General features: G+C 49.4%; 1 protein-coding gene across 2 annotated transcripts in view; it reads right to left on the bottom strand.

Annotated features, from left to right (window-relative positions):
* BRWD3 (bromodomain and WD repeat domain containing 3) overlaps positions 1 to 25321 on the bottom strand; it is a 1632068-nt gene that overhangs the window by 209636 nt on the left and 1397111 nt on the right. For both annotated transcript variants that reach the window (XM_069612911.1, XM_069612910.1), the window contains exon 37: positions 9184 to 9347. In XM_069612911.1, coding sequence (XP_069469012.1) covers positions 9184 to 9347 — 164 coding nt within the window. The remainder of the gene's footprint in view (positions 1 to 9183; positions 9348 to 25321) is intronic.

Consider the following 25321-nt stretch of genomic DNA (forward strand, 5'->3'; position numbering starts at 1 on the left):
CTTCTCGACCTTTCCTCTTTTCTCCCCAAGTTTGATCTATGAAAGCTTCATCAAAACAGGTTCATCCCTGTTCCTCTAAAACCATCAAGGACCACATTTGCACCCTCGCTCTGGCCCTTGCTGATTTTTGCAACCACTCCTTTGCCTCAGGATCATTCCCCTCCACTCTGAAGCACTCCCTTGTGCATCCTCTTCTCAAGAAACCCACAGCTGATCCTTCTTGACCAGCTAACTATCGCACAATTTCCATTACTCCCTTTCTGGCAAACTCCTGGAAAAGTTGGCCATCTCTCAGCTTAACCTTCATTCTAATTCTGTTGGCTGTCTCTATGACCACCAGTCTGGCTTCAGAGCTGCCAGAAGCACGGAAACTGCTCTCCTGAACATCCGTGAAGATCTGCTCTCCAACCTTGACTAACATTCCCTCTGTCCTCATCCTCCTCGATCTCTCTTCTGCCTTCGACACGGTCAACCATACCATCCTGCTCAAGTGTCTCTGTGAAAACCTAGGTATCACTGATCAGGCTCTGGCCTGGCTGACTTCTTTCCTCTCAGATCGACCCTCCCAGGTTCAACATTTGGGTCCTTCCTTTCATCTATCTTCCTCTCTACCTGTGGTGTTCCCCAGGGGTCTAACCTCTCGCCCTGGCTTTTCAACCAATGCCTGGCAACTCTCGCCCACTGCATTGCCACTTTCTGCTCAAATTTCCAGTGCTACACTGATCACACTCAACTCATTTTCAGGCTGCCCTCTGCCACCTCCTCTCCCTCTCTCATCTCTGATTGCCTAACTGCCATTCAAGATTGGTGTACCGCCAATGATCTTTGTCTGAATGCCAGCAAGACGGAGATCCTCCTCACCGGCACACCTTCACCATCCTTTCCCCTCACTCTCTGGCCGGTCTCCCATGGCCCGCCTCCTACCCCCATCTGCGAGGCTAAGAACCTCGGGTCATCTTTGACTCCACCCTTTCCTTCTACGCCCACATCTCCGAGGTCTCTAAAAAGTCAATTTTCCTACTGCACCTCCTCAGAGGTACTCTGCTTTTCCTCTCCTTCCCCCAGAAGCTCATGGTATTCAAAGCTCTGGTTCTCTCTAGCTTGGACTATTGTAACAGCCTCTTTCTAAATCTACCTGCCTCTACTCTCCGCCCTCTGCAACTAATCCAGAACAGGACTGAGACTGGTCCTTGGCCTCAAGTCCTGGGATCGTATCTCTCCAGCTCTGAAATCTCTCCATTGGCTCCCAGTGGATGCAAGGATTAAATCCAAAACCCTCTGCATTGTCCACAAGGCTTTCTGGGGCCTGGGTCCAAAATACCTTCAGCTATCCCTCCGCAAATACCTCCCATCTCGAGCTCTTCGCTTCTCTACCTCCAACTCCCTCAGGGTCAGTCGTTTTTCAAAGAAACAAGCTGGGGGTAGATCTCGGTCTTCGGCTGGGGCCTCCCTATGAATAGCCTCCCTGCCACTCTTTTCTTCTGCCTTTGCTCCCCCCTGCTGATCTGTTCTCTCTTGGCACCATGCACCTGGCCACCCTCTGTCCTCCGGGCCCAGGTACCTACTCACCCTGCCAACCTCCAGGCCACCCCTTGCACTGGGGTCTGTATCTGTACCCATACAGCCCGCCCCCTTTTTATTCCTGAACTTATCAGACCTACTCTGTCTGCTGCCTTAAACCTAGCACTTGCAAATTGCTGGCTGCACTACCACTGTTTGTTGCCTTTATTATTTATTTATTGTTATTTATCTGTTTCTCCTCGGCTTCGCACTTTCCACTTCTCCCCCCTTCCATGCACTTTTCCCCTCCCCTTCTCCCATGCACTTGCGCGTTCTCAATGTCACTGGGCATAGTAAGATTGCTGTTTTGTTCTCTCCTGATCCCCTCCCTTGCCTTGTCGCGCTCTGAAATATTTTATTTCTAGCACGCTCGTACAAAAGTATCAATATCAATATCAATAAAATGTATCTAAGGAAAAAGCAACCCAGGAACCTTTGCTTTCATTTCCAATGGAAAAACATGGCTAAAATTGCAACAAGTAACAGAATCAGCTGTGCAGAGAGAAACTCTAAATAAAGGCAGGATACATGTATCCTGACTGCAAACAATCCCAGCACTCAGGGGAGGAACTAATGCTGAATAAAATGTGTATGTGCTGCAGAAGAAAATCGGATTCAAAAGAACTCAGTTTGATGTGTTTTTATGAATGAAGTGCAAAATCGCCTGTTTTTAAAGCATGTTTTTGTTTAAAGGCTTAATTCTTTAAGAAATGTCAAAGGATTGCCAATGTAAAAATCTACCTATAAACAGTGTTCATTTTCTATGTTTAAATAAAAGATTTAGGTGAAACTTAAGTTAAACCCAGTCTTGAGTTAATTAACGATTTAAAAAAAAAAACAATTCTGCTCCGACAGTCCTTAGCCTGGGAAAGGTTAACACTTCACTGCTGGCAGGAAAGGCTAATTGCTACTGGGAGGCCTTGCATACTCATAACAAAGGACCTCATAAGACATTCATCTGGGCCCCAGGCAAAGGCAATAGCAGACTTGGACACTCATCCCTCCAGGGGAGGGGCAGGATGCTCCACTCTCCAGGAAGAGGCTTCTCACTGAACTTCAAAGGACTTGCCATTTGCTCACACTTGGGAAGGAAGAAAGAAAAAACTGACATGTGATTTTTGGATTTAAAATGCTTATTTGCCACTGAACTTCAAGACATTTAACTTGGTGGCAAAAATAAGTAAACAAGTGAAAAGTACATACATATAAGTCTGAATTTAGGCTAGTCATTTGAAAACTTGGTAGGATTTCTTACTGCGTAAGGAACTGAATTTATGAAAAATGACTAATTGTGCAGAAACTATTAATGCTGCAAATCTAATATTGTGTACCTATGTTCTAGGGGTGATTGCACATATAAGTACCGAATTAGGAATTGTTAGGCCAAACCTTTATGATTACAATTGCTAAAATTCCACAGAAAGACAAAGCCAGGTCCCACCGACTTGGGAGTTGGATGTAAATGTAACCCACGAAATATGTAATTTATGCATATGATTTTCATAGAGGGCATAATTATATAGATATGTATTTGTGGGAAAGTTAAATTTTGGTCCCAATAACTATGGGAGGTTTCCAAGTCACATCATAAAACATGACAAGCCTTTCTGTCATCCAACCAGCAAAAAGCAAGGCAGAAACTGTGCCTTTGACCAATCATAGCCTTGTATGTGTGAGTTCGAAGTCTGCCCCTACCATAAACTGAGTGATGCCATTTGGCAGGATAAATAAGGGAACCTCACAACACACAGACACACACTGATTCCTGACTCCATCCTGATTTCCGCATGGCGGCCTGTTCCTGAATTCTCCATCTTTGTTCCTGATTCCAGATTCTTTAAAAAGCCAAGGCCTCAGCATTGCTGAACTCTTTTTTAGCTTGGCCCAAATCCTGAAACCATCCCAAAACCAAAGGGAAGTAATTTGATCCTGTTTGGCTTGCTACCATCAATGCTTGCCTGCTGAAACTCGCCATCCCACTGATCTACATTATCGAACAACCAGAAGGGCCAATCCAATCCAGTCTAGTCCGGTTTGAGGTGCCAATCCAGTTGACCAGAACCACCCATCTGACCTATCCCGCCAAAAGTGCCCTGCTGTTCTTAGACCCGATCCGTGATGACCATAGCCCTTGACGGTCCAACATCTTAAATTAAAGTGGATTGTAAGTATCAATAGGAATCATCGTAAACCATAGAATATATTGCCTTACATTGTCCTATCCCAATCTATAACCCATCCTATCTTTAACTTAAGAACTTGTAATATTGTCACCTCAGTCTTGAAACCTTGCCTTTGATTCCTTATGCTAGTGATAACTGCTTTAAAATCCTTTTGTCTTGTGAAATCCCAAACCCTCATCCTCCCTTGGGTAATCTGACTGGGTCCTCCAGGGCGGACACTGAGGTGCTGGGATTAGTTACGCAGATCAACCCTAGAGCTTACTGTGTTTCAAACTGGCAACCAGCCTGAATGCCCTAGTGTAGAGCATAATTGTCATTGTAAAAATTGATTTCTGTTTTCTTTTTCACACCTTTATTCTCCAAAAACACCTCTCATTCAGACTTGTATAACTTTCTCAATTTATTAGCTAGAGACTTCATTTCAACTCTGACTTAAACCTAAGACCTGTAGCTGCATCCCAACATATTGTATACATAGTGTATTTCACCCGTTTCCCTTTAAAAAACGTTTAGTGAGAATTAGGCAGGAATTCACATTTCTGCAAAAGTTTTACACATGTGATTTTCAATTTCAAGTAATTCCAGGGTGGTGTGGAGGGAAGGGGGCCTGTTGCAGGCCCTAGATGCCGAGAAGGCCTTTGACCGGGTGAGTTCATGGCGGAGGTCTTAGCAACCATGGGAATGGGCTAGAGGTGGATAGTGTGGATGGCGGCCCTATACTCCAGTCCGAGTGTTAGGGAGAATTCTCTGCTAAGGCTAATTTCCCAAACCTAGTGAGTCCCCCAGCAGCTTTGCTGGATTTTTGGGGTTTAATTTTTTCTCCTGCTAAGAGTGAGACTCTTTTTCTCCCACTCTTAGGCATGATTTGAGAATGTTCTTTGACTATGTAATGTGTTTTATGGGCTATGGGGTATTTTACTCCGTAGGGCTTCATGTGTTTTTGGTATGCGTGTTACACAGCACCCTCAGTGCAGTAACACAGGGGTGTCGTAGTGACCACCAAACATAGACTCCATACCCTGGGACTGACTACTGTCTCCCAGGGCATGTAAAGTCACCATTGGCTTTACTAGTCTTAAATTGTGAATAGAACCAGTACAAACCATCATATTGTGGAAGTACTGGTAGGGGTAATTCGATTGCCCCTGGGTCTGTTTTCCAAGGGGGCACTGTCCAGTCCCCCCTTGTCGAGCTTCTGGCTGGTGGCAGTGGTTACCCATGCAAAATATTCCACCGGAATATTTCCTATGGGATTTTCCCATTCATTTTAAACGCACCACTTTTTGGTGCAATGTTAAAGATACCGCCGGGTTATTTATTTAATATTTATTCCCTGGTTGGGTCTTTTTGCCAGGACTCGGTTTTAAAATGGCATTTGTGTTCGCCTCTGAAACTCTAACCCAAGTCGAGCCCTTTGTTCCACTTTTTGGCGGGCTTCTCCACTCTGTCTGGGGTCAACAGGATGTATGGGAAGGGGATTAGACACCCTGGACTGAGTTGCCTTGGCAACTCAAGTCGCACTCTTGTGTGATTGGCCCAGTGGTTAGCCGCCCGGCTCACCACTTAGCATGTTTGAGTGACAGCTAGGCTGATGAATGGGGGTTTTGCTGCATAAAAGCAGGGCTTTGGGGACTGGAACTTCAGAAGTCGCCACAGGACCTAAAGAATCCGAAGAGGGGAGAAGCTGAGCCATCTACAACGACGACACCACCGGTGGAGCCCTGCTGTACGAAACTCACCACTTTCCCGACGACAGAGGAGATCTTCTTCCAGGAGAGTCTTCTTCCCCTTGAGCTGGTGGGACCAACCAGTTTGCCCTTTTCGCCTTCCTGGATCATCTTGTGGTCGAATCGCCCGTACCAACCACCCAGGCAGCCGGATAGCCACGCTTCACCACTAACGCGAATAAAAGGGTAGTACCTTTTAACCGTGAAACTCTGCGTCTGGTTTCTTCCCTGGCAGTGCAACGACCTCCAGCTTTCCTCCACGTCGAGATTTCTCTTCCCCTGGACGAAGCCCCGACTTGCACCCGCTGCCAGGAACAACTGCCCCCGCTGGAGCTTTCTCACCATTTCAGGTACTGTGTCCCGCCTGGTCTCCCTTGCAACAGACTGTCCAAGGTGTCCCGTAAATCCTTGACTCTCTATCCTGGGGTGACCTCGGACCTGTTAACATTACCTTTCTAACTTGATCCAACCTCTTTTGACTTTCCTGCAAAGACGGTGGTGTCTGAACCTAGACTTGTCAAATAATTAACTAGGGAGGTGTATATACTTATAGTGACTGTGTTTGAACTTGCTTGACATATTAGTGCCAGTGTATTTTTACAAGTGGGTTTTTAAATAAATAATTATATACTTTTATACTAAAGCTCTGGACAGTGTTTGCTTGTGCTACTGTATTTCTAGCCCTATTGTGTATACTCTATATACTGCCTAACTCCTCTTGAGAGAGGTCTGATTGCTCAGCCACAGCTACCAGGTAAATCTGGGTGGTGCAGACTGCTACCGATTGGGTTTACTGCCTACTCCTGTAGACTTAAACTTTTTGCAGTGGTCCCTAAGGGAACTGCACAGGTTTCTGCCTAACAGACGGCGATGGTAGTGATTAAAGGTAGTATCTTGCAGGGTTTCTCACTGCAGAGGGGCACGCAGCTGGGGTGCCCCCTGTCCTCGCTATTATATGCACTGGTCATGGAGCCATGAGCTGCGGCGGTCCGGGAAAACAGCAGAATAAAGGGGGTCCAGATGTGGGATATGGAGTGCAAGATCGATCTCTTTGCAGATGATGCCCTGCTTTATATTACAGAGCTGGAGTGATCAGTACCCCCCCCCATCTTGGAGAGCCTGTTGAAATATGGGGAGCTCTCCAGCTTTAAGGTCAACTTGGAAAGGTTGGTAGCCTTTAAGGTGGGGAGGTTGTCTGAGGCGGATGTGGACTACATTGGGAACCTACCGTTCCCGGCCCAGGAGGACACTCTTAGGCATTTGTGAATCCAGGTGACACGTAATTACGCGGATCTCTTCTCTAGGATTGTCCACCCACTGTGGGCAGCTGTTAGGAACGACATGAAGAGGTGGGCTAGACTGGGGCTCTCATGGATGGCGTGCCTGAATGCTATTAAAAAGGTGGTATTACCCAAGTTCCTGTTTCTATTGCAGATGTTACTGGTCTTGATCCCGCTGACCTTCTTCGCCAAGATGAAGAAGGACATGCTAAAATTTCCCTGGGCAAAAGCAAAGCAGAGGGTGGCCTAGAGGACACTCACCCTACCAAGGGAAGAAGGGGTGGGGTGGGATTCCCAGACCTAGAAACCTACAAGAAAGCAGCCCAGCACTGGGTTCTGGCAGTTCACTTGAACCCATTTTCTGAAAAGCAGTGGGTGCCAATGGACAATGCAGTACTGGCCCCAGTCTCACTGGGAGAATGGTTTTGGGTGCCCAAAGCCCGTATCCCACGAAGGGTGCTGCTCCACTCGGTGTTTGAAGTCCTGTGGGTCATGTGGAGGGAAGAGGGAGAAACAGGTGGCTCACCTCCTGGCCATCGCCATTGAATTGCATATGGGCACTCGCCAAGGGACGAGATAGGGGAACCATTGGCATTCCAACTCTGGTATGATGGCGGGATCACTAGAGCTGGACAAATGTGGGATAGGGGCACCTTTCTCCCGCTGAGTAGGTTGAAAGAGGTCCTGAATGTTGGCAGACTGTCACCCTTTCGATACCTGCAGTTGAAAGGAGTCCTAACGGACCCCCAGTGGGGGGAGAACTTGGAAAGAGAGTTGACAGACTGAACAGCTCCTACTAACAGGTATGGATAGCAAGGGACTCATTGTGGGATTATACAAGACCATATTGCTGGAGGAACCAAGGGAACCACTCACAGCTACGGTCAGGTGGGGGGTGGACCTGGCGAGAGAGGTTGAGGATGCACTATGGACAAAGATCTGTAAGAGGGGTGGTACGTCCAACAATCTCCCTGCAATATAGGCACCAAGCAATAAAATGGATACACAGGTGGCACTACCCCCCAGCTAGGATAACAGAGATGCGTAATGGGTATGACCCATGCTGTTGGAAGTTTAAACAGGTGAAGGGCGACTACATACACATGTGGTGGGGTTGCCTCAGAGTAAAGGCATACTGGAGGGAGGTCCTCTCATGGATTAAAGGGGTGGACGGAATCCACAGGGAACTTTCCCCACGGCTCCTTTTTGGAGTGTGGGGGATAGAGGAGGAGCAGGTTGGAGGAGGGCATATGCTGCAAATCATGTTGGTCTCCACCAGATGTTGTCTGGTCCAACTATGGAAGAAACCTTGCATACCAAAGGAAAGGGAATGGGTAGCAAAGATAAGAGAAATCTACGATATAGAATACCTTACTTATGTGTTGGATGAGTCCCGGTGGAATATTGAGGGCTTATGGCTTCCCTTCTTTGAGAAATACAGGCACTAAGAGAGGGCATGGCAGGGTTTATACCATGTCCTGCCTGACCCTGGGGAGGTCTGGGTGGAAGGAAGTACAGGAAAATGAAGCTGTGGCCCTGAAATAGTCCGGAGAGGCGCCTCAGTCCGCCGGTCAGGTAGACTGTGGAAGGCAGAATAAGCATGGATCTGTGGGCCTGGGAACAGTTGTTTCTATGGAAAAGGGGGTTACCCAAGTTTGACCTCTGTGGACTCAATGAGGACCGGCTGCATGGGGGGGAAGGCATCAGGAACAGGGGGTGGGGGTTTGAATTCCCTTTCTTGTTTTGATTGGAGGAGGTGTAATGACTAACAGTTTGTGAAAATGCTAATAAAGTCCAATTTGGAAGAAAAAAAGGTACATTGTGCTGCCAATGAGGTAAAGCAGTTTGCAGCACAAGTAAATCCAAAACTAAATTACAGCTGTCACCAGCTACTCCCCAAAACCAATGTAGGGTAATTTAATCACACTAGGACAAAAATAAGGTGCCTGAGAGGCACTACTGGGACTGGGAGCAGAACACACAAGTCAGTGATTCAAAATAATAGAGGGGAACATGCAAAATGTTTAGGGGCCCCAGAATCCCCCAGAATAGAAATATCACGACACATAGCAACAGTGGAGCCTTTGGTGAGGGGCCACTGGCATGGCTCGATATGTCCTGTCCCCCCTCCTACATGCCAATAGAGAGCGGCAGAACTGAATCTGAGGTTGTAGGCTTCGGTCTCCTGAAGGAAGAGCAGGAATCTGTCTGAAGGTGTCAAGCAGTTCCTTTTAGTATAGTATTTGACTTTTTAAAGATTTTAATAGGCAGTATGTGCCTAAATCAATTTCAAAAGATGATGAATGTGTGGGAGAGAGGTATCCATTAAACAATGCTTTTCAGAGAACAAAAACAAAATATAATTTAGCAAATTCCCAGCATAACCCCATTATTATGCGTAAATGCAGAAATCATGCTCTTGTGTATATTTACCTGGATGCTGTGCTACTACACGGTGAGCTGCTGCTAGTGCTTCTTAGTCGTTTTCGAAATCTCGTAATTCTCGGTCGACATTGTATGGCTAACTTGTGTTCTGAGATGATATTTTTAACATAGGTTTCACATAAGGCTGATAGTCTAAGCGTCATGCTGTAAATCTGAAAAAATATGACCAACTTTATCTGCCTGTACACAAACCTACAGTTAAAATAACTGGAATGCATTTCTAAAAACAAATTACCAGTGAAAGCTACGTTTGCTCATCAACCAAGCATGTACTTCAGGCACAAAATACATAAGACATCTGGAAATGTGAGTAAATGGTTTTTTGGAACTTTAAAGGTAAAAAACAAAAAACAAACCTCTCAGTAGTGTCCTTCTGATGGATTAGTCCTTTCTTTAACAGGTCTTTGATATTCTACCACCATCACTAGCTGTCCTTGAAAATCCTATTCGCCACAGGAGGCAAAGCATGGCTTTTGTGATGATCCTCCAGATAACGTCACTTCTCCCCAGAAGGGAGTCCCTTCCTATGAGGCTAGCGAGGTGAGGCCACTAACCGATAGTCAGCCTCGTGATGGTAATATGCAGGAGGATCTCATGAGGAGGATCTCCCATCCTGGACACAAGGACGTGTATCTGGGACATGGCACCTTTATCTCCCAACCCCTTAGGGCAATAACAGCACCCAACCCTTATGTGAAATCCGAAACCATGTGGTACTGTAACGTGTCAGTCTCACTATGATCGGTACAAAGAAGAACCAAAGAAGGCTACTGTAAAGCATGTTAGAGCGCTTTACAAATCCAAATAAATAAATGTTCAGCCAGCTGTAGTCAATCAAACTGATATTATGCTGGGGCAGTCCCAGCTACTTAAGCTAAAAGTAAAGCGGGACAAGGAGAGCAACCTCTGGAGAGGAAGCAGCATCCGGAAGGAGAAGTCGGTGAGTTGAGAGGCCACCAAAAGGCCCACGGGTTGGAAACAGGGCATTGGAAGATGGCAGCGAAGCAGCATTGTGGAGTAGTGAGAACAAACCAAGGGATGCCAGGAAAGCGTTTCGCCAGTCGACAACTGTGAAGCTGAGAGTCGGTGTGGTGGTGGCGTGACCTGTGGTGGGTGGACCATGCTGTCCATGAACGACGCAGAGACCGCCAACACTAGTCTACTGCAGAGCTGCGTAGGTGCTTTCATGGGAAGTAAGAGGAACTGTGATGGTTGCGCGACCTGTAAAGGGTGGACCGGCTGGTCCGAAACATGCGCCCTAACCGCCAGCAGTAACAGGTCAAAAACTCAAGCAGCCCAAATGAAAGTAGAGGAAGAAGAAGGAATGAACAAGCGCACAACTCGTGCCGAAACCAGTGAAGAGTTCTGTCAGCGAAGGTAACAGGAACAGTAATAAGTCCGGGAGGGGGCCGGGAAAACCTGAGAAGGTGAAACACAACAAGAGAGAAGTAGATCATTTTGTGAGGCAAATTCCGGGTCAGTTCCATAAGACTGTGGTATTGAAGAGCCAAGCAGGACTCAGGGAGCCTCTTGCTCGTCCCGGTGGGGGCAGTGTTAGGCAGAAACCTGTGCAGTTCCCTCTGGGACCACTGCAAAAGATTTAGGACTACAGGTGTTTGGCAGTAAACCCACTTGGTAGCAGTCTGTACCACACGGATTCACTTGGTAGCTGTGGCTGAGCGGTCAGACTTCCCTCAAGAAGAGTTAGGCAGTATACAGTATACAATAGGTCAAGAAAACACAATAGAACAAGTAAACACTGATCAGGGCTTGGTGTAAAAGAGATATAATTATTTATTTAAAAACACATCTAAAAAAAACACACAGGCACTAATAGTAAGCAATTCAAAAACACGGTCACTAAAAGATATACACTCCCTTAAAAGAACATTAGACAAGTCTAAAGTAAAGCCCCACTTATTTTCAGACAGCGGTGAGCGCTTAACGTAGATGGCACTCTAATAATTCGGTTTAAAAAAGGAGAGAAAAGCAGAGAATAAATTGAAACAGATCCCAACACTTTTTCACGAACACAAAATGAGAGGAAGGCAAAGTAACACCGTGAATTCAGAGTCAGTAGGCCGGATCCGCTTTAAGAGGATCAAAACGAAATGTGTCCAAGGTCACACGGTTGCAGTGCACAAAGTCTTGTAACGGTTCAAAAAGGAGTTGGACCAAAGAAAGGGACCAGTTAGAGGGTCAAGGCGGCCAGCCCAGTCCAAAAGGTTAAGGGGTTATTATTACCTTGTAGCAATCTTTAGAAAGGGAGGCCTGGTGGACACGGTACCTTAAAGTGGTGAGAACGCTCCAGTGGGGGCAGTTGTTCCTGGCAGCGGATGCAAGTCGGTGCTTCGTCCGGGGAAGAGAGGATCGCGTCGGGGAGGAAGACAGGAGTCCGTTGCACTGCCAGGGAAGAAACCAGCCGCAGAGTTTCTCAGGTAAAAGGAGCGGTCCGTTGATTCGCGGTTCAGATAAGTGGCTATCCGGCTGCCGGGGTGCTTGGCACGGGCAGTTCGACCACAAACCGGTCTGGGGTGCGAAGAGAAGAAGGTAAACTGGTTGTGCCCACCAGTCAGGGGAAGAAACCTCTCCAGCCGGGAGATCTTCTCTGTCGTCGGGAAGTGGTGAGTCGGTTTCGCAGGGCTCCACCGGTGGTGTCGTCATGGTAGGTCGGTTCAGCTTCTCCCTCGTCGGATTCTCAGGTGCTGTGGCGACTTCTGAAGTTCCAGTCCCAAAAGCCCTGCTTTTATGCAGCATACTCCCATTCACTCAGCCTAGCTGTCAATCAAACATGTTAAGTGGTGAGCTGGCCGGCTCACCACTTGGGCCAATCACACGAGAGTGCGACTTTAGTTACCAAGGTAACTCAGTCCAGGGTGCCTAAACCCCCTCCCACACTCCCTGTGGTACCCAGACAGAGTGGCACCACTTTTGGAGGCTTCTGTGGCGAAGCCTGCCAAAAAGTGGAACAAAGGGCTCGACTTGGGTTGGAGTCACAGAAGAGAACACAAACGCCATTTTAGAATCGGTGAATTAATATTAATTAAATAAACCGGCGGTCTGTTCGAGGCTATGAGAATTAAATAATTAAAGTTGGTAGCCTCGAACAATGGGAAAATCCCATAGGGAAATATTCGCGGTCGAATATAAAAAGTAGTATCCAATGCCACCAGCCAAAACTCGATCAGGGGGGATGGAGATGTGCCCCCTCGACTAACAGACCCCGGGGCAATCGAATTGCCCCGACCAGTACGTCCACAATATGATGGTTTGTACTGGTTTCTGTTAATAATTTGGGACTAGTAAAGCCAATGGTGACTTTACATGCCCTGGGGGACAGTAGTCAGTCCCAGGGTATGGAGTCTATGGTGGGGTGTCACTATGACACCCCTGTGTTACTGCACGGAGGGTGCTGTGTAACAGACATAGTAAAAACACATGAGACCCTGTGGAGTAAAGGACCCCATAGCCCATAAAACACATTAAAAGTCAAAGGAACACCATAAATCATGTCCAAGAGAGGGAGAAAAAAAGTCTCACTCTTGGCAGGAGAAAAAAACAAACTCCAGAAATCCAGCAAAGCTGCTGGGGGACTCGGTTAGGAAATTCAGCCTAAAGAGAGAATTCTCCCTAACAGGCAGTTTGAAGGACATTGGTAAAACGGTGAAGAATCGAGGAGAGCTCAGGGAGTTTCTCCCTCGTCTCAGTGGGGGCACATCAAAGGACAGTGTCCAAACAGTGATAACACAAAGTCTGTTTTTGTAGACTGACAGCAATAATCCCATGATGCCTATCACAAGCTTTTGGGGGGATAACCGAGCACCAGCTAATGGCTGGTAGTAACAGGTGTGCACACAGTCTGAGAAGGTGGTTAACATTCAGGCTCGCCAATCGATGCCTAGGTTATGGGACTCAAGCCAGGGTATGCCCAGAATGAGTGGGAACTGAGGTGCGTTGATCAAGTCGAATGTGATATATTCCTGGTGTCTGTCCTGGCAGAGCAGCACAACCTCTTCCGTGCATTGGGACACTGGCCCGGAGGATAGCTGTGTGCTGTCAACAGCTACAATGTTGTCCACTGTAGTCTTTTGTTACATCAACATCCCTATCCGTCTAGCCAACGTGTAATCCATGTAGTTGCCCACGGCTCCACAGTATACATATGCCTCAAGGGCGTGCATCTTCTGTGGTTGCTGGGGGCATACCAGCAAGATGTGCATAGCTAGGCGCAAGGCCGATGATGCCATCTCCTTACTCAACAAGCCGGCCTCTACTCTTGTCGGTTGCACAGTTTTCCGAGGGCATTATCTTGGTGACAGTGTCTACAGCTCTGATGGTTTTCTTGGGTAGCTTAACCAGGCAGTCCCTTAAAAAGTGTCCAGACTTACCATAATTAAAGCACAACTGTTGTTGCCTTTGTTTGTCTCTTTCCTACCTGGTTAAGGGTCCTCTAACACCGCCTAACTGCATAGGTTCTGGTGGGTTCTCTGTATGTCGCGGGGGGCCTTCTTTTGACCGGATGAATAAAGGGTACCCCTCAGAGAGTGACTTATCAGTTATTCGTTCCTGTAGTCGGTGGTCTAGTTGAATCACCAAATCAATGTATTCAGAGCAACAATCGGATGGGTTAACAACTTGTGCCAGGACATCCTGGAGTTCCCCCAAATTCCCCGATAGAGTGTGTGGTTTGTGTCTCCGCTGGCCAGTTTGTTTCAGCCAGTAAGCAGTTAAAGGTTGTGATATAAGCCAAAAGGACCTGTGAACCCTGTCAAAGGGACAACAACTCACTATCCAGGGCCTGACCTTGCATTTTACGAGCAAATACTTTTTCTAATTCCTGCTGGAACCCTGGGATGTTTTGCAGTATTGGGTCGGCTCTGTTTAAGAATGGGATCGACCAGTTGGCTGCGTGTCCATCCAAGTAGGATAGTAAAAATGCTACCTTGCTTTGGTCGTTGGGGAAAGCCCTGGCCTACAGAAGAAATTAAGCCAACATTGGTTCATAAATACTGCATATTTATGGGGGTCTCCTGTGAATCGTTCTGGTGGAGCTAAGGGGACAGAAGTTGGGGCCATCACTTGGATATTGGCTGGCTGTGGGACAAGTCCGACAGGGGGTCCGGGCAGCGGAACCTGTCCTGCTTGTGCCTGGGTGCGTCACCTGGCTAACTCTTCAGTGCTGTCCCTATTGACTATGAGTTCTTTCCTCAAGGCATTGGTTTCCGAACGGGCCGCATGTACCTCTGCCCGGAATTCTCCAAATACTGTGGTCAACTAATCTATCCCAGAAGACTCCATGATGCTCAGGTAGGGTTTAGACATGTGGTCTTCGCGTTTTGTAATGCCTACCTGATGCCCTGCGGGAGTGCTTGGTCCTCTGATGGGTGGTTGCGTGTCCCACTCCTCTGCATCTCTGGGATGGAACTGGTGTGTGTTCCATGCCTCCTTTTACCGCAAAAACTAACAGTGCGGTATGATGCTCATGCAGGGTTTAGACATGTGGTCTTCGCTTTCTGTAACGCCTGCCTGAGGCCCTGCGGGAGCGCTTGGACCTCTGACGGGTGGTTGCATGTCCCACTTCGATGCATCTCTGGGATGAACTGGTATGTGTTCCATGCCTCCTTTTACTGAAAAAACTAATAGTGCAGTATGAATAAACCCTATCATATTTTGGGGGAATCGGGGGCAAGAAGGTTGATGGGTGTGTTGCCTTGGCCCCGATTCTGACACCAAAAACAAGGGGGAGGATTACTATTGTGTTGGCTGTCTCTCCCCACTGCTCCCCCACTCCCATGGTCAACTGGGGAAGGACTGGACTCACTGTAATGTGTATCTTTGCTGAGAATTGCACCAGTACCAGTTGCTTCACTGGTCCCTGCGGTCCAGGACTGCTGTGACATGCGTGATGCTGGGGTGTGAGGACCCTCCTTCTCGAGGTTCAATGTCTATGTTTTTGGTTTGCCTTGTTGTCTTCTTTCACTGCTGAAGTCTTTGTGGCTTTGCCTTCTTATGTTTTGCCCATAACTGTATAGTGCGCTTCAGTCATTAATGTTTTCCACTTTATCTTACAGATCTTCGGTTGGCGGTGCGTGTGAGGAGGAGTGTCCGGAAGCTCGGTAGCCCACAGTGGTGATCAAATCAGGTTAGTAGCCTGGGGCTGGCGCTCTTATAGTGTGGCGAGCGTGTACCGACTCTTGCTGTCCTTTAGTTTCATTTTCGGTTTTCCATAGCGTGGCACGTGTATACTGGTCCTAACTGGCTTCTTCATTTCGCTGGTTTTCTCTAGCACTAGTGCGCGTGCTGCTTTGTGCAGTCTTCTCCTTTTCAGTTTTCTCCTGGATTTTCTTTGCAGGCATTGGTCGAGACTAGGAGAAGGCGCTTAGCTGCTTACTCGAGGAGCAGAGGCAACGCGAAGCAGGGAGTGTACCTCTGGGTGTGGTTTTTATAGCCTTGGGCCACTCCCTAGTTGCATAGTATGTGAAGCCTGCACAAATGCAGAATACACAGCAGCCACATTGGTTTCCATGTAGAGTTTCTTCTGAGGTGGCCATCTTGATAAGGCAACTGGAAAGGCAATCCATTAACATACTGTGGTTGAGCCTGCTGCTTGCGCCAGCTGCACACCAATGTAGTCCAGTCCTCGCCACTGCTCCTATTTTTGATTTTCGGTTGTCCTAATGGGGTCGGTGATATGTGCCCTGGTAGGGCCTAACCGGGTATTGACTCCTGTGATCATGACAGGTATGTATAATATCACAAATAAAACAATGGACATTGGCTTCGGAGCTGCCAGAGGCACAGAAAGTGCTATACTGAACCCCTGTGATGACTTGCTCTCTAATCTTGACTCTAACTCTCCTTCCGTTGTTATCCTTCTGGATCTTTATTTCGCCTTCAACACGGTCAATCATGCCACCCTGACAAGTTGGCCCTGTGACACCCTTGGCATCATGGGTCTGGCACTTGACTTTTTGTCCTCCATCTCCAATTGTCATTCTCAGGTTCAACTGGGCCCTTTTCTCTCCCGTATCACTCTCTCCAGCTGCGGCCTCTCTGTCCATCTCTCCTCACATCAAGGACCTTGCAAAGAAATTAAAGTTACTCACTGTAGTGATGAAAGTACTCATAGTCCATAGTTCCCTTTCCTCCATCCCCAATAAGGGGACAGTGCCGGACCCTTAGGCAGTGGAAAATTGAGCTTCCCCTTTAAATTTAGAAAAGCGCACAGGTGTGGCCTCATGTGTGAGAACGCCCTGCTGAGGCCACGCCCTCCGGCGCCTCACCTCAGTCCCCTTTGAACACATTGGATGCTTAGATACCTGGCTACACTTATACCTATTAGCCCTTGGCATCCGAGCAGCGGAAGGTGGGCCAGACGTATGTAGGAAAGGGAACTATGGGATATGAGTACTCTAGTCACTACGGTGAGTAACTTTAATTACTCGTATGTCCCGTCCCTTTTCCTCCGTCCTTGTAGGTGATTCCAATGAAAAAAAAACATAGGGTGGAGCTGCGATAACCTGCCTCATATCTAAGACGAAGCAAAAAGGCTATTCAAACCGCCTGGCTAAACTCTGCATCGCGCCTGGAGCTGGTATCCAGTGAATAGTGCCAACAGAAGGCTGACAGAGTGGCCCAAAAAGCCGCCTTACTGAGGACATCCCAAGAAACATGTCTCTAAAACACGGCGGCCGCGGCCTTGGCTCTGACCACATGAATACCCCCAGGAACAGGTTTTCCCATGGCTGTATACGCCTCCGAAATGGCCTGAACCATCCAACAGGCGATGGAAGCCTTGGAAGCCCGAGAACCAGGGGAGGAGCCCCCGAAAGTCACAAACAATCCAAGGAATGCAGGGCTCTCTCTGCCTCCGACTGCGGGTTCAGGAAGAACACTGGCAGGCAGAATTCTTAATGCAAATGAAATGGAGAGGCCACCTTGGGAAAGAACTTTGGGTGGGTGTGCAAGATAACCTTGTCATTGTGAAACATGGTGAATGGCTCGCACGAGGACGTCTGCAGCTCACTAACCCGGCAAGCAGAAGTGAGAGCCACCAATTAAACCGTCTTTAGCGCCACCAAGCGGATGTCCACAGAAGCTATAGGCTCGAAAGGCTTGCATTGCAAAGCCGCCAGAAGCACATTGAGGTCCCAAACTGGATGAGATCTATGCACTGTAGGAAAAGTTCTTGACAGCCTCTTAAGGTGGGCCTTAACCATTGGATAGGCTGCCCAAAACACGTGTTCAGGCAAATTCTTATAAGCCCTGATGGCTGCCAAATACATGCGGCAAGTATCCCCCTGGACTCCGGAACGAGCCAGGTGCGCCGAAAAAGCCAGTACGTCATCCAGAAGACAAGGTCCAGCCCCTTTTCGCACACCCAATGGCAGAACCTAGTTCATTTGCTCTTATACTGGGACCGAGTCGAGGGCCTTGTGGCCTGCTGAATGATACCCCAGTTGTCATCCGAAAATTGAGCATGCTGAAACCTCAGCTGATCAGGAACCAGGCTGGCTCGGCCAGTTTGGTTGGGTCCGGATGCTCCACTGCCCCACCATGCTGCGTCAGGAAGCCCCCGCTGGGGATCGGAAAATGAACGGGACCCTGGGAGCACAACTGCAGCAGATCCAAAAACCAGGGTCTCGAAGGCCAGTGAGGGGCAATCAGGATGAGGTTGCAACCCACTTAGGCCCTGAACATAAGGAGAGTCCGTTGGAGCAGAGGGGTGGGCGGGAACGCATAACACCTGCGGCCGTGTCAACAGATCTGGAAGGCGTCTCCCAGCGCCCCCGACCTGCCCATGAAGCTAAAAGGGGGCCCTTGGGATTCCAAGGGGATGCAAACAAATCCAGGTCTGCAAACCCCCAACGCTGGAACAAGGGCAACAAGGAGTTGTTGTGCAACTCCCGCTCATAGGTGTTGCACCCCAAGCGACTCAGCTGGTCTGCTTCTAACATTGCTCTCCCCCGGCAAGTGGACTTCCAAAATCCAAATCCTCTCCATAAGGGCCCATTGCCAGATTGAAACCGCCTCCATGCATAGGAAAGGGGGAGCTGGAGGGAGGGAGCGAGGGGGAAATGTGTGCCACCCTGCTTGTTCAGGTAAAACATTGTAGTAGAATTGTCCGTCGTAACCAGAATGGACTTGTCCCGTATTAGGGACAAAAACCCCTTGAGGGCCAGGGCCATGCTCAGAGCTCAAGCAGATTGATATGTAGGAGGGCTTCCATCCTGAACCATGCTCCATGAATCGCACAGCCCTCGAGCATAGCCCCCCCAGCCCGAAAGAATCCATCATCGCCAACAGGAAAGGCTCCGGTTGGGGAAATGGGGTTCCCACTGAAACATTGCCATCCATCAGTCACTAGTCAAGATCCGGTAAAAGGAGCAGTGGAATTGGGATCCTGTCCGACTGAGACCCCATCTCCTGATCGCAATTGGCCTCATCTTGAGATGGGCGTGCTGTACAGTCAGCATGCAGGAGGCCAGCAGGCCCAGAATGTGCTGGAACCATCATGTTGAGGTGGTTAAGTTGACCAGAAAGTGCCCCATCGCCTTGCCGAGGGACATCTACCTGTCGGTCATGGGGAACACCGGCTGAACGGTATTCCAATGTGGCCATAGGAAGACCAGATTCTGAGACGGGCATAACTGTGATTCCTCAGGTAGAGGGAAAACCCCAGCTGATGAAGGGTATTTGCCAATCTCTTGCAGGAGTGCACCACCGCTTCCAGTGAACCCGTCCTTACCAACCAGTCGTCCAGTTAAGAGTACAGGTGATGGGCGTACAAGCGTCCGCTGCATTCATCAGCTTCGTGAAGACACAAAGGGCCGCGTTCAGGCCGAAGGGCAGGACTTTGTACTGGAAGTGGTATGACAATCATGAACTGCAGAAACTTCTGATGCGGAGGATATATGGGTACATTCAGGTACGCATCCTTGAGGTCAGGGAACACATCCAGTCCACTGCACACACAGACTCTACTATGTGCGCAGGAGTAATCACCTTGAAGCGTTTCTGCAGTAAAGACAGGTTAAGAAATGACAGGTCCAGGACTACCCTCAGGCCAGCCTGGTTGTTCTAGGGTACCGCAAAAATCCTGGAATAGTAACCGGAGCCCTTGTCTGCAAGAAAATTCAGTTTTATCGCCTGCATCTCCAAGAGGGACAGAATCTCCCATAAAAGAGCTGGGGTCCCGATCTGAAGAAGATGAAAAGATGGTTCCAGCAGGTGGCCAGGAACAAAGCCAAATGGCCCCCTACAGGCGAGCTGTGTTCCCCAAACCCTGACATCACTGCTTCTTGGCGTCAGAGGCGGGGGCAGAGGAGGCGGAGCGGAAAAACCTGCGCAACATCCTCTGCTGCTTCCTTCTACTGTCGCTGGGCGACCTGTCGGGCCTCCCCCTACCGCAGTCTCTGAACCCCTTGAAGCCAGGGAATGTTCGGGGTATGAACTCTGTCTTACCCTGGAATTGAGGGAAGGATTTCTGACCTGGCTTTGTCAGGATGACAAAGGACTTGGCGGTTTGAGTGGATGTTTTATTCTTCGTCAATTCATCATCGGCAGACGAATAAAAAAGGTCCACACCCTCAAAGGGCAGATCTAGGATCCGCTCCTGCACTTCAGATGAAAGATTTGTGGTGTGCATCTATGCAGTCCTTCTCATCTCGACCCCAAAGGACAGCCCTCTGCTGGGTGTGTCGATGTGAGAGACCGAAGAATCCATGAGGTCCTGCGCAATGGCCCGGGCATCTGCCAGACCGGCCATGAAGAGGCTTGTTTGTCCGAAGGGAGGTCGGGCAGAAATTCCCAAGCTCCCGCTACAACTTCTGGTTAGCCGCAGCCAAGATGGCGTCCGCGTTGGCCTGCTGCAGAAGTAGACAAGGGTTTAAAATATAACAAGGACACGGACTCCAGTGAGGAATGAGGTTGCGGGTGGTTGGCAAGGAGGACTGGCTCCCTCACTATCAGCCTAAACCTGCTGTCCAACGTCTTGTTCATCTGGGTGTTGGCCCTGGGCTTCTCCCAGACCCACTGCACCACCTGCAGCACATCCCTCTGAAGGGGAATGCCAGACCGGATCGCCGAGCGCTTCCCCAAGATCTCTGCGAGCACCCCTGACTATTAGGAGGTTTTCTCAGGAAGACGGACCCCCAAGAACTCTGACAGGCCCTGTAGGTGGTTATGAAAGGCCTTAACGGATGCTGAGGGCTCATCGTCCTGGGTGTCATTGCCCACCCCTTTTCACTTGCTGAGGGGAATCCGGGCCCTGGGACACAGGTACTGGAGGGGTACCCCGAGGTCAGGAGCCGCAGACAAGTCCACAACTGTTGAGGGGAAGGGGCTGGTCATACAGGAGGAGGTGGAGGGGGTCAGAACAACCGGTAGTGCCTGAACCAGTGGAGGGACTGGCACCTGAAGCGGCAGGGGAGCGGGAGGCATACCTAGGGGAGGGGGCCAAGGTGGCACTGACTGGGGGATGACCTCCTTCACAATGTCCTTCAGGAGCCCCTTCATTTGAGGGGAACGCATAAGGAAGTGGAAGCGTTCGAAGAAGCGGTCCTCACTAGCCACTGGGTCCCTAGGGGCCCTGCCCTTCAAGGCACTGGGCCTCCACTCGTGGTCAAAGCGCCGAGGTGCCTGGTGCGCGTAGCTGTAAGTTTGTGATGGGTAGATGTACCCTTGAGGGGACCAAAAACCTGCACCACAGGAACCGCTGCCGCTTCCAGAGCGAAGGAGGTTCTGATTATCATGCAAAGCCCACTCGATGGGAGAAAGCACTGGCAGGCCCCGAGCTGGATCCAAGATGGATCCAAGATGGATGTCTGCCTGGGAGGCTCTGCTACGTGCTGCTGCACCATTTTGAAACCTTGTGCCACACCCTGGGAGGGAGGGCGCGAAGGCTCTGATCCAGGAGAGGCCTTAGACACGGGAGGATACAGCTTGGGTCTTGCACCCTAAGCAGAGGCGTCAACCTCAGAGATCCCTCTGGTAGGCGCTGCGCCCTCAGCCAGGTGGCTGGTAGTTGAAACACCCTGGTTAACTGCCTCAGAGCGAGCTCCGATAGACTGGGAGCCCTCGGCACCTGTGCCAGTAGCTGTGGTGGATCGAGCCGAGGAAAAACTCTTGGAAGTGGCACTCGTCGATCCCTTACCCCCTGGGGTAGAAGAAGAGGACGAGTCTGATTGTCCTTCGAGGACAGCCTGATAGTGCCACGAGCCCCCCCCCCCAGCCTGGGAGCCGGTAGCCTGGAAGTCCTCAGGTCTGTCTCCGGATCGCCTGGAAGAGCCCCCGGGCCAATCGGCTTGGGAGCCGATAGCCTTAGAGGCCTCTGGCCTACCAGAATCTGAATGTGAAGAACCCCGATCCGTGTGAACCTCGGGGAAGGAGTCTAGGCATTGTTAAGCCATGCTGAACAGAGGGCCTACCTTGTCTTGACGAGAGGCCCCCAGAGACACAGTCCTTACAGTGGGGTAGATGAGAAGTGTGGAAGATCTCCCTCCACCGCAACAAACAATTCTTCAATGCCCTGTGACCAAGAGCGCTGCAGGCCGCACATGAGCCCCAGCGGTGGTCGGGCCACAAACGCTGAAGACATAGTATATGGAGGTCCGAAGCCAGGAACGAACGGGGCAAGAGGCACATCTTGTGAATCCTCCTGTGGCCGACATGCGCTGGGCAGGTGAGGCATCAAAGGGAAGTGAAATAAGACTTGAAAAACAAAAAGGGAGCAAGCGGAAAGCTAAATAGGTCTCCACATGGGCTGCCATGTCCGACACCATCTGTATGGAAAAAGGCACTGAGGTGAGGCGCCAGAGGGTACGGCATCGGCGGGGCGTTTTCACACCCAAGGCCGTGCTCCGGACACTATACTAAATTTAAAGGGGAAGCTCAATTTTTCGTTGCCAAAGGTTATGTACCGTCCCCATGTTGGGGGACGCCTATAAGGATGGAGGAAAGGGGATGGGACATACGAGTAGGCCCACTATCAGCTGCACCTTTACTCAGAGATATTCTCCCTTTCCTCACCTTCCCCCAGAAACTCAATGTCTCTAGAGCACTGGTCCCCTCTAGGCTGGACTACTGTAAAAGCCTCTTCATCAATCTTCCTTCAACTTCCCTTCGTCCCCTTCAACTGATCCAGAATAGAACTGCAAGACTTATTCTTGGCCTCAAGCCCAGGGACTACATTTCTCCGGGCCCTAATTTCTCTCCACTGGCTTCCGGTTGCTGTTAGCATTCAAGAGACTCTGCATCATCCACATTGCTTTCTGGGGCCTGTGACCCCGCTATATCCAACTCTCTCTGCCTAAATCCCTCCCTGCTAGAGCCCTTTGGTCTTCTAGCTCCATCTCTTTGCGAATCAGACGCTTCTCTAAGCAAGGAGTGGGGGCGGGGGCTCGAAGTCTCTCCTCTGCAGTAGCCTCCCTCTGGAATGGTCTCCCTGCCGCCCTTGGGCTTCAGCCGGATCAACTTAGCTTCCGGAGGCTCCTCTAGACCATCATTTTCTGCTCTTTCACTCTTCCCCTCCCCTGCTAACTCCTTCTGCCTCAGTGACAGGCTGACCCTCTAAGTACTACAGGGCTCCAGGTCCCCCGCCCAATCCACGCCCCCTTCCCTGCATTTACCTGCATTCCCTGGCACTTGCCCTTCGGGCACCCCTTAGCACTTGCACTTTGCCCCCTGACTCTTTTCCCTTCCCAAGTTAGCACTTTGTTTTTGCTCTGAGCGGCACTTCCATCCTACCCCACCCCACTCCCTCGCACTTCATGTTCTGCACTTGCACGATCCAAATGACACAAGGTCTAGGTGGACCGTTATTGTATCTGTCTCCCTTGTTCGCCCCCCGACCCCCTTTTTTGTCTTGTGGCACCTTGATATACCATCTGTTTTATAGGCTCCTTATACATATCCAATAAATAAAGCCTTAAAGGTTTCCTTATTATAGCCTATCCACCCCATTTTGGTCCTTTTCGCCCCTAACAAATGAGGTGCCAGGGCTTTAGCTCTACCCGAGTCAACCATCTTCAGATTTGAGCCTCCATTCAAGTGACTGACTGAGAAGCTGGAGCAGACTCACAGGGGAGGCAGGAGGGCGCATGTGAATCTATGAAGGATACCAATGCTGGAGAAATACAGTTACAGGTAAGCAACTAAAACATCTCCAGCATTGGATCTTTCATAGATTCACATGCTTAAATAGAACACTAAGCAGTACTAGCAGTATGCAGGCAGGCATTGTGCCCTCCACAATGTTCTCGTCTGCAAGATTATAAATTGAAGGGAAGGAGGGAAAAGCTGCTCCCTTCTTTTGAGAACAGATGTTACACCGCCTGGGCAACAGCTGATTCACATTTGGTGTCCTCTTCTAGGCAGTAATGCTTAGTGAACGTATGGAGCGTGCTCCATGTGGCTGCCATGCAGAATTCTTTACTGGATACCCTGACATGGAATGCCGCTGTAGCCGCTCTTCCTCTGTTAGAGTTGGCGGTTGCAGGCCACGTTTAATGTCCAGGGAGTGCAAGGTGTGCTCTGCTGATGTGGCGCCATTTGCAAAGAAGGTTGGGAGAACCATCTGTTCTGTTAGTTTTATTTGTGAGACTACTTTAGATAAAAACGCAGGATGAGGCTGGAGCTTGATGCGATTCTTGCAAATGGTAGGTCTACATATAAGGCTTGCAACTCACTAATGCGCCTGGCCGAGGTTATAGCAGCCAGGAAAGCCACCTTCCATGAAATGAACTTGATGTCGCACTTGTGAATGGGTTCGTATAGTGCCTTCATGAAGGCCTCTAAAACAGTGTTGAGTCGCCAACTTGGCAATGGTCGTAGCACTGGTGAGAAGGCCCTAAGCAGGCCCTGAAGAAAGGTATTGACTGCCGGGTTGGAGTGAAAAGACAATGATTGAGGGCTTCTTGCATAGACCATGACAGCCAAAAGATGAACTTTAAGTGATTTTTGGGATAGGCCAGCTTTAGCCAGATGAAGCATGAACTGCAGCAACTGGTCCACTGTGACCTGCAACGGGTCCAGGTGCTGTGCGCCACACTACACTGAGAAACAGAACCACTTTTTGGCACAGGTTCTGCATGGTCAGGGCACTCTAGCCGCACAAATAATAGCCCATCATTTCTCAGGTATAGTTAGATTAGCGTGTCTTCACTGTTCAGCAATCAGTCTTGGAGGGAGAGAGCCGTAGGCTCCTGGTGGAGTACCTGGCCGTTCTGTTGTGTGAGCAGAGCTTGATGTGCCCTGAGGTATTGGTATAATTGGTATTATGCATGTCATTTTCCAAAGGATCAGGTACCATATCTATCGTGACAATGTTGGGGCCACGAGAATCATCCCGCAAGGTTTCTCCTGCACCTGCCTTAACACTGTGGGTATCAAGGGAATTGGTGGGAAGGCATACAAGTACTTGTTGTTCCATGGTAGGGAGCATGCATCCCCCAGGAATTATGGCTCTAGATATCTTGGCGCAAAGAGACGGGTGGTGAAGAGGTCGATCGGTGGAGACCCCCATCTCTTGAAAACTCGCTGGAGTTCCGCTCTGTCCAGCTCTCATTTGTGAGATGTAGATTACTGTCTGCTGAGTTGATCCATTAAGATGTTGTCCGGGCAGGTGTTCTACCTTTATTTGGATCCCTTCTTTGAGAGCCCACGCCCAAAGTTCCTGAGCCTATTTTGACAGTCGATCTTGTGCCTCACTGCTTGTTGGTGTAGTACATGGATGCTGTGTTGTCTGTTTGCACCGTTACCACTTTGTCCCTCAGGACTGGCTGATAGGATCTTAATGCCCATCTGATGGTTCATAGTTCTAGGAGAATGATGTGAAGAGTCGACTCTGCGCTTGTCCATGTACCTTTGGCTTATAGGTCTAGATGTACTCCCCACCCAGGAAGATCCGGTCAAGTGGCACAGCGAGTAGAGCGCTCGCTTTGACATTCGTGCAGAGCCTGTTAACGCAGGTTCAAATCCCGCCGGGCCAAACTCAGCCTTTCATCCTTCCAAGGTCGATAAATGAGCACCACACACCATGGGTAATAATAAGCAGCGCTCAGATACCTGAGGGTTCGTAGCGCTAGATAAATCCCTAATTATTATTATTATTATGTATCCGTCCTGA

This window comes from Ambystoma mexicanum, chromosome 5p (assembly GCF_040938575.1).
Source record: "Ambystoma mexicanum isolate Mex_15411 chromosome 5p, UKY_AmexF1_1, whole genome shotgun sequence".
In the NCBI taxonomy this organism is placed as follows: domain Eukaryota; kingdom Metazoa; phylum Chordata; class Amphibia; order Caudata; family Ambystomatidae; genus Ambystoma; species Ambystoma mexicanum.